At 42.9% G+C, this 13,134-nt stretch overlaps 1 protein-coding gene across 2 annotated transcripts in view; it reads left to right on the forward strand.

Annotated features, from left to right (window-relative positions):
• Window positions 1–13,134, forward strand: part of ptpn13 (protein tyrosine phosphatase non-receptor type 13) — a 280,945-nt gene that overhangs the window by 121,525 nt on the left and 146,286 nt on the right. For both annotated transcript variants that reach the window (XM_078543989.1, XM_078543998.1), the window contains exons 15-18: window positions 4,104–4,256; window positions 5,892–6,074; window positions 7,040–7,202; window positions 8,213–8,645. In XM_078543989.1, coding sequence (XP_078400115.1) covers window positions 4,104–4,256; window positions 5,892–6,074; window positions 7,040–7,202; window positions 8,213–8,645 — 932 coding nt within the window. The remainder of the gene's footprint in view (window positions 1–4,103; window positions 4,257–5,891; window positions 6,075–7,039; window positions 7,203–8,212; window positions 8,646–13,134) is intronic.

The raw sequence follows: 13,134 nt of genomic DNA on the forward strand, positions 1-13,134 counted from the left end.
ATGAGGGAGAAGGGAATAGACATTATGACGGTAGATTTAGATGAGAAAATATGGGAGGTGGTTCAATGGAGCATAAATGTCAGCATGAACAGGCTGGGCTGAATAGTCTGTTTTTGTGCTGTGTATCCTACGTAATCCTGGCTTGAATTTTGCGCTTCCCTGCCGCCGGGTTTGTAGGTGGAAGATGAGCATAAAATTCCTCGGATGGGCTTCCCGCTGGGTCCCTGCCCGCCCTGACCTCTCTGCAATTTTTGCTCTTGCCCTAATTGAGGCCCTTAAATAAAGAATTATTGACCATTTAAGGGCCGTTTGCCACCCAAACTCAATTTTCAGGCTGGCGGGAGGAGACCCTGGGTATGGGGGAAGCCTGAAAATAATCGGGTTGAAGCCTTGGGGTGGGAAGGGGGCGGGGGGAATGTCTCTATCAGCAGCCACCTTTTAACTTAAGTGAAGGGGCCTTAAGGTCTGGTAACCGCAGGACCTTCTCACCCTAACCCCCCCCGCCAATCACGGTCTCTCCCCCGACACCCCAATTGTCCACTGTCCACCATCACACCCCGCCCCCCAGCCCGCCTTACCTACCCTCCCGCCCTGAGACCCCCAAAACTTATCTCTTCCTGGAACTTGAGGGCTTGGGCTTTGTCGGCTCAGTTCCCCAAGGCGGGGCTTCCGAGTGAGGGGCGGCAGTCCCACCTCCAGCTAATTAACGCTCGTTGGAGTGTGAAATTGCTGCGGGGCAGACAGTGTTGGCAGGGGTGTGTTCCCCACCGACTCTTCGGGTGGCGAGAAGGAAACCCTGCCTCCCTAAAATTCCTGGCCCCTGTGTTCAATCGGATAGATTCAGAACAAATAGAGCAATTCAAAACTGGGCATCCATGAGATGCTGTGGACCATCAGCAGCTGTGGAATTGAACTCCATCACAATCTGTAACTACATGGCCTGGCAAATCCCTCACTATGCCCTTATCATCAAGCCAGGGGAACAACCTTGATGCAAAGAGGAGTGTAGTAGGGCATTCCAGAAGCAGCACCAGGCAGACCTAAAAATGAGATGGCAACCTGGTGAAGCTACAACACAGGACTACATGCATGTTAAACAGCGAAAGCAGCTTGCAGTTGATAGCTGAGCAATCCGATAACCAACAGATCAGATCAAAGTTCTGCAGTCCTGCCACAGTCATGAATGGTGGACAATGAAGCAATTAATGCGAGGAGGATGTTCCATAAACAGCCCCATTCTCAATGATGTTGGAACCAGCTCATCAGTGCAAAAGACAAAAGATTACAGCATTAGCAACCACCTTCAGCCAGAAATGCTGAGTGAATGATCCTCATCCTGAAGGCCCCAACATCAGAGAAAAAATCTTCAGCTAATTTGGTTCACCCCACTTAGAAATGGCTGAGTGCACTAGATACAGCAAAGGCTATGGGCCCTGACATCATTCCAGTTGTAGCAGTGAAAACCTGCACTCTGGAACTAGCTACATCCCTAGCCAAGCTGTTCCAGTACAGCTACAGCACTTGGCATTTCTACCTGATTATGTGGAAAATTGCCCAGGCATGTCCTAAACACAAAAAGCAGGATAGATCCCATCCAGACAATTACCACCCCATCATTCTACTCTGTCATCAGTAAAGTGATCGAAGGTGACGTCAGCAGTGCCTACAAGTGGTACTTGCTCAGCAACAGCCTTCTTAGCGATGCTCAGATTGGGTTCTGTCAGGACCAGTCTGCTCCAGACTTCAATTACAGCCTTGATCCAAACATGGACATAAGTGTTGAATTCCAGAGGTGAAATGAGAGTTACTGTTCTGAAAATCAAAAGGCAATTGACTGTTGTGGTACCAGGAATCCCAGTAAAATTGAAGTCAGCAGGTATAGGGGAAGCTGTCTGCTGGCTAGAGTCATGTCTAACACACAAAAGATGGTTGTAATTATTGGGGGCCAATGAACCCAGCCCCAGCATATCGTAGCAGCAGTTCTTCAGGGAAGGGCCCTCATCCCTACCATCTTCAATGGCTTCATCACTGACCTTCCCTCCATCATAAGGTCAGAAGTGAGGATGTTTGTTGATAATTGCACAATGTTCAGTTCTATTTGCAACTCCTGAGATACTGAAGTAGGCCGTGCTCGCACGCAACAAGATCTGGGCAACATTCAGACTTGGACTGCTAAGTGGCAAGTAACATGTGGGCCACACGTGCCAGGCAATGATTATAAACAAGAGAGTCTAATCATCTCCCACTGACATTCAACAGTATTGCCATCACTGATTTGCCCACCATTAATATCCTTGGGGTTACCATTGACCAGAAAATGAACTGGACCAGCCATATAAATGCTATGGATGCAAGAGCAGATCAGAGACTGGGAATTTTGTGGTGAGTAACTCATGCCCTGATTCCCTAAAGCCTGTCCACCATCTGCAAGGCACAAGTCAGAAGTGTAATGGAATACTCTCACCTGCCTGGATAAGTGCAGCTCCAACAAAAGCTCAACACCATGCAGGACAAAGCAGCCTGCTTGATTGGCACCCCAATTCACCACCTGGAACTCCCTCCCCCACAGCACTGTAGGTGTACCTTCACCACATAGATTGTAGTGATTCAAGAAGGAGGCTTGTCATCACCTTTTCAAGGGTAATAAATTCTGGCCTTGCAAACAACATCCACATCCCATGAACAATTATTTTTTTTAAAAAAATATTATCATACAAGCTCATTTTGCAGCAATTCATTTTTTTTTTATTTATGCCATTGGGTCAGTTTTTAGTCAGTTTTCCAAAGAATTGTGATTTGAAAGTATACTGCTCAACTTGAGAGGTAATGTCAGTTATTTATCAGTTAAAAAGGTTTCCCAACTAGGCATAATATTTGACCTCAGCATGGCCTGAGCGTTTGTGGTATTTCAGTTTGGAGACTGTGTGAAATAATGAAACTGCCTGAAAGAAGCCTCTGTACAAAGATCATAGGCAGGACTGGAATTGGTATAAAAAGATCAATTCAGAGAGATATAAGGACAATTGTGCAAAGAAGGGCACCCAGCTGTCTGAGGGAAACTAATCTGGAGGAGGCACTGGCTGGAACACTAGTTAATTGTGGAAGCCAGGAGAGGTACTGATACAAAAGGAACAGAAGATTTTATGATCTGTAAGTATGTGTTTACTTCATACTGGACCCTAGACCCAAAAGAAATTAGAGTCACTGAGTTTCTGTTTATCTCAGCAGATTTCTGTATTCTTCTTTATTTGCTGATTAACTCTCGTGTTATTTCTGTTGCTATATACCAATAAAAATGATTTCTGCAATAATAACCCTATCTTTTTGTAGTTTAGGACATAGAGTTGCTGAAAGTGTGGAGTATTAGCAGAAAAGTTTCATGACTTTTACTTTAGTCATTTGGCAGTACAGAACCTGAATATTGCTGAAAAGAGAGCCATGTTGCCAAAGCTTTTTTGTCTTGCACTCATCAGGACAAACACAAGAATGTCAAGTTTCAAGCAATCACAACAATTTATACTATAAGAGAAAAGGGTTCTGACTGGTTGGCAAGTTGACTCTGGTTGTAATGAGCAGAGTACGGGCTATACCCAACCAGCCAGCACTTGCAAAACCCAAAATAAAATGTCTACAGTTGGATGTGATTTCACAATTGGATGGTACTTTCTGAATAATCCTGAGTATGTTAATAGCTACACTAAACCAATTTAAGATAATCAGCCGAGCTCATATCATGACTCATTTATACTTGCTGGAAGTGACATACATTCGTACGAAGAGACCCAACCTCTGCAAACAAAAGAAATTGCTCCTTTTTTGAATTACCTGGGAGCTTGTAGAGCCTATAGTTCCCTGTTGCTTTCTCCATGGCAATGTCTTGGCCAATTAGAGTCAACTTGCCAATGAATCACCACCCTTTTCTCCTGTAGTACAAATTGTTCTGATCATTAGAAATTTGGCATTCTTGCATTTGTCCTGAGTGTAAGACTTCTACTTAAGTTGTGTGACAAAATGTACCCATGTCTTGCCTCCAAAAATAAACCATACTAAATCAATAGGGTACCTTTGGAAAAATATTTACTGTGTTTTACTTCTGTTATTAGTTTCATGGGATGAGTTATTTCAGGCTTGAGCATTATTTGCCAATTGGAGTGATGGAATCTTTGGAGGAGTCTTACATGAAGGAGGAGCTGCCCAAACTGCACATCACATATTGTGGGGCCACAGAAGCAGAATCTGAACTTGAGTTTCTAAAGGTAATTCATCTTAATGGGGATACAAAACATATGAATTAGGAGCAGGAGTGGGCGGGCCATTTAGCTCCACAAGTCTGCTCTGCCATTCAATAAGATCATGGCTGATCTGATTGTGGCCTCAGCTCCTCATTCCTGCCCACCCCTGGTAACCTTTGATTTCCTTGTTAATAAGAATCTATCTACCTCTGCCTTAAAAATATTCATTGGCCCTGCCTCTACCACGCTCTGTGGAAGAGAGTTCCAAAGATTCACAATCTTCTGAGAAGAAGTTTCACCACCTTCAGTTGCTTCATCAATGACCTTCCTTCCATCATAAGGTCAGAAGTGGAGTTGTTCACTGATGATTGTCCAATGTTCAGTACCATTCACGACTCCTCATATGTTATGGATGCTTCATCGTTGAAGCATTTAACGCTGCGATAGAATTTTGGGGTCTCAGGGCATCAAGGGATGTGGGGAGCAGGCAGGAAAGTGGCGTTGAAGCCCAAGATCAGCCATGATTCTATGGAATGGTAGAGCAGGCTCGACGGACCCTATGGTCTACTGATGTTCCTATTCCTTGTGTTCTTGTGAGTAATTAGATATCCTAAAGATGCAGGTCCACAGACATCTGTATACACCATTGAGTGTTCACTTTTTTCATTGTAATGTCAATTACTGTTTAGGATTGCAATCACAGCAGTGGCACAAACATGTACACGCAAAGAAAGGACATGTTGGCTAGCATGCTGCCTAGCATTTGCTTCTCAGTATGTGAGTGAACATTGTGATAGCCATCTGTACAACCCTGAACATTCAATGGAGATGGCAATAGTTACCCAGAAATCATTGTGGTAAAGTTTTATATCCATGTGCTCTGACACTGCAGACTGCAAGCTGCTAAAGACTTAATTCTGCTTTACAGAACCATAGAACACTACAGCACAGAAAACAGGCCATTCGGCCCTTCTAGTCTGTGCCGAAATATTATTCTGCTAGTCCCATTGACCTGCACCTAATCCATAACCCTCCAGACCTCTCCCATCCATGTATCTATCTAATTTATTCTTAAAACTTAAGAGTGAGCCTGCATTTACCACGTCAGATGGTAGCTCGTTCCACACTCTCACCACTCTGAGTGAAGATGTTCCCCCTAAACCTTTCCCCTTTCACCCTAAAGCCATGTCCTCTCGTGTTTATTTCTCCTAATCTAAGTGGAAAGAGCCTACTCGCATTTACTCTGTCTATACCCCTCATAATTTTGTAAACTTCTATCATATCTCCCCTCATTCTTCTACGCTCCAAGGAATAAAGTCCTAACCTGTTTAATCTTTCCCTGTAACTCAACTCCTTAAGACCCAGCAACACCCTAGTAAATCTTCTCTGCACTCTCTCAATCTTACTGATATCCTTCCTGTAGTTAGGCAACCAGAACTGCACACAATACTCCAAAGTTGGCCTCACCAATGTCTTATACATTGAAGCCTGAAGTTTAATTGTATGAATCTGGCTTCTTTCATAAAGAAAAATATACTTCCACCATGCTGTATTCAGTATTTATTACACTGCAGTGCTGTCAAAATGGCAAGATGTTTTCCTTGTGTTTTTTATGTGTGTATATTTATCTGTTACTTTTTCATTTAACTTGGCTTTCAGGTATGTCAAAAGCTGCCTGAGTACGGAGTGCTGTTCTATCGGGTTCTGCCAGAAAAGAAATCTCTAACTGGAATAAATCTGGGCATTTGTTCCAGAGGTGTAATTGTTTATGAGATTCAAAATGGAGTCAGAACTGTAGTCCTTCGATTTCCATGGAGAGATACCAAAAAAATCGCTTTCAGTGTAAGTGTGTTTCAGCTCTGATCCATCATTATTTACAGTAGCCGAGGCTGGTTTTAATGCTCCAATCATTGAAATCTTGCTAGAGTGTTTTCTTGATTTGTTTGGAAAATTAAGCTTCAAATTACATGCTAAAAGTTTCTTAAAGTTTGAAATCTGTTGGGCAGGAATATGTAAGAAAAATACTTCAAGGATATTTTTACAAATTTTTTAAATTGCAGAAAGTAGTTATATTCTCATAAAATTCAACAAATAACAACTGAAAAAAATAAAGGATATTGAAATGTTGAGACATTTTATCTAGTGCTAGGGTTTTAACTAGGGTTATTATCTGGAGAAGAAATTGTCTTTTAGTTTCTCCCATTTGATGTAGTGGAGGGTATTTTTGAAGCATATTTCATTTGGCCACACAAATGTCAGGTGAAGAAAAGGAAGAGTGAAGATTTCCATTTCAAGAACAATGTTGTAAACGAATTTATCACCTAGTTCGCTCCGTTTATCTGACATCACAATCCAGTCAGGATCTTCTGAATTTTGCTTCCGTAATGTTGTTCTTATTCTTTCTTCAACTAAGAAGTGATGAGTGAGTTACCCATTAATTTCCCTTATCTACCATGATCACATTTTCTTTTCCAATTGTGTCCCAATAATTTGAAAGCAACTTTTTAAAAAATCTGCATTAATTTAGAAGCAAGAATTCCCTTTTGGGTTGGAGGGGAGTGCGGGAAGTTGTAATTGTCAAATCATCTGGTTTAAGTTATACATTTAGATTAAGTGTTTATTTATAAATAAATGAGACTTTGTAAACTTGATGATAAACCTGCAAGCATTTCGTATTGGGTAAATAATAAACACTTGGAACATGAATAAGCTTTGCATTGTACTGATATGTTCTATCAGTTTCTGGTCACTCCAAGGCATCACTTGTGTTTATTCCAAACTCTATATTATCTTCATGATTGATGCAGAAAAAGAAGATTACATTGCAGAACACTTCAGATGGCATAAAGCATCTGTTTCAGACAGATAGCAGCAAGACCTGTCAGTATCTTCTGCACCTGGCTTCATCCCAGCACAAATTCCAGCTGCAGATGAGGGCACGAAAGAACAATCAGGACTTGCAGGAAATTGGTATGAATGTAACCTTGTTATTCCTGTGTATTTTGGAGAGCCTAATCCTGTGGAAATAAGTAAATTTTCTAATATTTGCAGTCAAATGATTGGCCGGTGGGGGAGGGTGGTGGGTGGGAAATGTTAAAATGGAGATTCAAGTAATTTCTTTTTCCTCCTTATTATCTTGCCATTTATCAGTTCCATTATGAATGAGATTGTCCCTGATAACATACCATTGATGACTATAATCCAGACGCCATTAATTCCATAATTTATACATGTTACCAATTTTAAAATCTGCAAAACCACAGTGGTGGGAAAGACCATAATGTGAAAAAATCAATCAGATAAAATAACCTGAATGAGAAACCTTGCTTTAATTTTCCAGTGCTTTGTATTGGAATAGTAAAATGAGTGGATTGAGGCGAACATTAAATTATTGTGTTGAGTTGTTTTAGCTTTTGGAAATGAGATGTATGGGGCTGTGGTATTAAAGTTATGACTTTATGTTTCTGTTTTATGGCTCAGTAATGGCTTAGTTGTGATGGCTGCATAGCTACTCATGATTTTAGTAAGTCATAGTGAAATCTTTGTAGGTTACCAGTGAAGCTGCTAAAGATAGCCATTGAGACCTCAAATTACAAAACTAATTGAGAAGCGTTTATTTTTATCCAGATATTAGCAGCACGTTGAGTGTAATACTGCAAAATATAATAGTTGTGATGGCACAGGATGTTCGAAGATTCAGTCCATCGGACTAATGAGAAATAGGGTTGCCTGTGTTTGTGTCTGCAGTTCCTCATGTTGAATTCCCAATCTCAACATGGGAGCCTAAGCCCTTTTTATTGCAAGTAAAAAAAAAATGGAAGCATCATCACTGTTTGTCTCTTTCGCTCATTTCCCTGAGTGATAGTGTGGAGCTAATGAAGTTTTAAAGGGAGGTGTATGCCAAGAGGAGCTTGGAAAGGGAATATAACAGTGTGCTTACTGAATTATTTCTTTCTTTCCCCACACCCCCGTCCCTTTAGAAAGTTTATCTGTCAGCAACCTGAGCTACAATGGAGACTCTGCAGGTTTATTCACCATGGGCAGGGTGAATAGTAGTATCAGTCTTGCCACCAGTGCGCACAGCAAAATAACAGATCAGTCACAGTTAATGCGTTCTGAACTTCTGAAACGCATGTCCAGGTCGGAGGCAGCACTGAATCAGCCCCTGTACAGCATCTCAAAAGACAAGATATCTAGTACTCTGTGGGACCAACGTCCTTCCATCCTCAGCAAATCCTACTATGATCTTAGCCAAGTCTCGGAGTCAAAACGAAGAAGTACGCCCAACTTTATCCACCAGTTGTTTCGTTCTTCAAATCTTCTGGAAGGGGACACCGAACGCAAAGTAAAATGTCCACGCCCTCGATCAGATACCGAGTCTGTGGCGGGAAGTGAGCAACGAATCAAAAGCAGGTAAATTTTTTACCTTTTGTGAATTATTTTTACATAAGGCATGGTTTTAGATGTGAAGTAGGTCTGTGATATTGCAAATTAGGAGAAGACAAACTCTATTGTATATATTGCAAGATGGCCTGTAACCCCTGGGAACTTTTCTAATATTGCAAAAGATGGATGTTTAACTCATTTCTAATGTTAGTTAAATTTCAAAAATAGTGCAACAGGTTACTTGAGTACTTCCTTTGGTGCAGCCTGCTGTTATTAAACACAGTTAAATAACTAAGCAGATAACCTGGAGTTGCAGGTTCGCAGAGGTCTGTACACATTATTCTAGTCTCAACTGGATAATGAGATTTGTACTGGCTTAGCATTGTCTCTGCTTTTAGACTTTATGCCCTTATTTGTAAACCATGGCCCCTTATGCTTTTTGTTTACAGCTTCAACTTGTTCCCTATTTAAAGATTTGTGTATCTGAACTTCTAGGTCTGTCTGTTTTACTTTTAAAACTATTTAGCACATAGGTTCTTACATTTTGGGAGGAAGAATGAAGCACATGTTTACACATCAATTTCATCTGATGTCAAACCGGCCAAGAGACCGTACGTATGACCTAAGATGCAACCCAATGCACTGAATCTGTGGGAATTGCCTGGGAAGTTTGAATTTCCGATAGGGAATTCTTCTTCTCCCTGGGGGACACTGAAAAAGTCTCCCAGTCTGAGTTAGAGTCAGAGACTTCGGACAACTCCAATTTACTTTCCTGGATAGTTACCCAGGGAATGTTGGACCAAAAAATCCTAGACCAGCTTCTGGGTAACGATACAACCCCCAAGTCACTCAACTACCACCCGATCCTGACCAGACCTGACTACACACCTACCCACTCACCCACCTGCCACCCTACTGACCTGCCACTTGACCATCCGACCTGCCTGCTACCTGACCCACCTGCCACCCTAAAGCCATATCCACTTGCCTCCCTACCATCTCACCCACTTGCCATCCTGCCCAACTGCCACCTTACCGAACTTGTCACACTAAAGTCCTACCCACCTTTCTCCCTCCCACCCTACCTGCCGGCCACCGTACCACCTTATCCACTTAGCCATTCACTTATACACTCATTCACCAACACACTGAAAAGCTTTGGGACCTTTAAACATTCCAGAATATGGCACTTAGTGCCGTATAAAAGGGTGGTGGCTTCTGCACTGATTCTCTTCACTGCTCTCTCTATGGATTCCTGCACTGAGGGAGCTCTTCTGAATCCTGAGTTGGAAGTTTGGCTCAAAAAATCTTATCCAGATGAGCAGGTAGTTTCCTGTCTGATCAGTGTCAGAAATACGATTTGGGCCATTATGTCCTCCAGAGGTTGCTATCATGTAGTTGTTTTGACAGTAAATAATTTTGTGTCATATGCAGATTTTGATTAAATGGCCCTTGTACCAAGCCCATGAAAAGTTATCCCAAAACTTACCCCTGGACTGGCACCATTGTTTACACCCACAACCCCAAAAAATCCATTAACCTGTTTTCTATTATTTAACCAACTTCTTATTTATGCAGCCATATTCCCTTTTAATACCATGTGCCTGATTTTCTAAACAAATTTTCCATGTAGAACCTCATCAAACACCTTTTGAAAATCCATGTGCATGATATTCCACTGCATTTTCTTTATTCCTTAAAGAACTATCAAGTTTGTTAGACACGACATGGTCTTTTGCAAATTCATGCTAGCTGCTCTTACTTACTGAATGGGCTGCATTTTATGTGCCCCTGCCGGGCATATTTTCAGTGGGGGTGAGGGGCGTGTTAGATAGGACAGGTGTCCACTCCATCACCTTCTCAGCTACCCCTGAGATCACCCCCATAATAGGGAGGGGGGGCGGTGTGGCAGCCCACATACCATCTTTAAATAGATAATCAAAAACATTTGGCATGGGCAGTCGGGCAGGAGTACACAGCCCAGTTATTTTAAAATTAAACTCTCTAAAGGATGGGAAGGAAGGGGCAATTTCTGTTTTCAGCGGCTGCCCTTTGCCGATTGGGGGGTGGCCCCCCTCACATAGAATCTCCCGTTTCTTCCTACCCATCCGCAGCCTTAAACACACACACACACACACCCCACCTGCCCAAACCCTCCCTACTCAAAATCCTGGACTTATCTCGCTATGAGATCCATGGGCCATCTTCCACCTCCCTTTGCGGTCCTGGCAGTGCCACTAACGCACTCTTGGTACTGCCAGGACTGATGGAGTTGCTGGCCAGTCAGATAGGCCAGCAGCTCCCGAGGGTGGGACTTCTTCCCCAGTGAGGGCAGAAGTCCAACTCAGCTCTTGTTTAGCCTGCCCGCAGCGCATTATGGCTGAGGAGTGGGCTGGTGTGGAGCGGGTTGGCTCCACGCTAACTTTGCTTCCAGGGGGGTCAACTGGGGATCCTTGGAGAGGGTCTTTGGCAGTCGGTATGCAGGTGAGTGAAACAGAGGAGAGTTGAAAGTGAGGCTATTGCGGGAGGGAGGGAGTGAGGGATTGGGGCTTGAACATAACATAAGAAATAAGAGCAGAAGTAGGTCATTTGGCTCTTTGAACCTGCTTCACCATTTACAAAGGTTATGACAGATCTTCTGCCTCGACTTTACCTTCTTGCACTACCCAAATCCCATAGTAACCAAGTCTATCAATCTCTCTCTTGAATATACTCAATGAGCATCTGCAGCTCTGGAGTAGAGAATTCCAAAGATTCACAACCCTTTGAGTGAAGAAATTTCCCCTCATCTCTGTCCCCATGGCTGATCCCTTATTCTGAAACTATGACCCCTAGTTCTAGACTTCCATGTGAGGGGAGACATCCTCCCAGCATCTACCCTGACAAGCCCCTGAAGAAGTTTAGATTGATTAGATCACCTGTCATTCTTCTAAATTGCAGGGAATATAGATTTTAGATGACTCGAACTCTCCTTATAGGACAACGCTCTCATTTCAGGAATCGGTTCAGCTAACCTTTATTGCACACTTGGTGAAAATATACCCCTCCTTAAGTAAAGAGACCAAAACTGTACACAATATTCCAGATGTAATCTCAGTAAGGCCCCATATCCCATCATACCAGCCCATTCCACAGCCATAATGCACTGCGGGTGGGCTAAACAATGGCTGAGTGGGATTTCTGCCCTCACTGGGGAAGAAGTCCCGCCTTCAGAAGCTGCTGGCCAATCGGATTGGCCAGCAACTCCATTAGTCTTAATAAGGTCCCATATCCCATAGAACATGGAATAGCACCCCAGTCAATGGATGAACAGGACTTGGGGTTGGGGGCGGTGAGAAAAGAAGTCATTGAGGGAGAGAATCAGAGATTGGAGCCTGGCAGAGGAGAGCTCTGTGATTGTGATGGAGTGAGAGAGAGAGACCATGATCAGCAGGGGGAGACCAAAGTCATGTTTGAGAAGCTGGACAGACCACTCCTGACCCACAGAGCTGTGCTGTGTCTTCTTGAGCCAGCAGCTACCCCTTGAGTTTTATTGCTGTGTTCCCCCAATTTCTGGGAAACCCATGTGGCAGCAGTTAATCTTATCTTTAAATCGAACTCTCAATTGTGCTGTGGGAGGCTAGTTTATATACTTTAATGAAATGTTCCACCTCTTGACGGCAGGATGGTCGCTCGTGACCAAATGGGCCAATGTAAAAATGGTAAAGGGTGCATACACCGTGGGTTAGAAGCTGAATTCCGTTTTTAAATTTTTAACAATCCTTCAGCCTGTTATGCTGGTGTTAAATATCAAGGCCGTGACCTCTCAAAGCTTAACCACTTCTGAAGTTAGGCTGGCTACCCTTTTTTAATTCATTCAAGGAATGTCGGCTTCGCTAGCTCGGCCAGCATTTATTGCCCACCCCTGATTGCCCTTGAGAAGGAAATGGTGAACTGCCTTCTTGAACTGATGCAGTCCAAGTGGTTTCGGTACATCCACAGTGGTGTTAGGAAGGGAGTTCCAAGATTTTGACCCAGCGACAGTGAAGGAACGGTGATATATTTCCAAGTCAGGATGGTGACTGGCTTGGAGGGGCACTTGCAGGTGATGGTGTTCCCATCTATCTGCTGCCCTTGTCCTTCTAGATGGTTGTGGGTTTGGAAGGTGCTGTCTAAGGAGCCTTGGTGAGTTCCCTACTTTATCTCCTTCTTCCTTTTTGAACAGTGTTGTCAAATCCTCCAATCCTCTGGCACAACTCCTATATTTGAGGATGTTTGAAAGATTGTGGTCAGAGCCTCCACTGTTTCCTCTTTGATGTTCATCAGCATTCCAGAGCGAATGCCATCGTACAGTCACTCATTCAGTCTCATCACATTTACTTTGTAAATTCGGTATTGATGTAAACAACTTTTTAAAAAATTTATAAAATACAAAGCTCTTCCACCAAAGACCTACTGCAGAATTAGTTCCTGGGTCTGTTTCTCTCCTTCAGATGCACGTTGTATTTACATTAATTAGAGGGAGTTCATGGCTTCA

This window comes from Cetorhinus maximus, chromosome 1 (genome assembly GCF_964194155.1).
Source record: "Cetorhinus maximus chromosome 1, sCetMax3.hap1.1, whole genome shotgun sequence".
NCBI classification, from domain to species: Eukaryota; Metazoa; Chordata; class Chondrichthyes; order Lamniformes; family Cetorhinidae; genus Cetorhinus; species Cetorhinus maximus.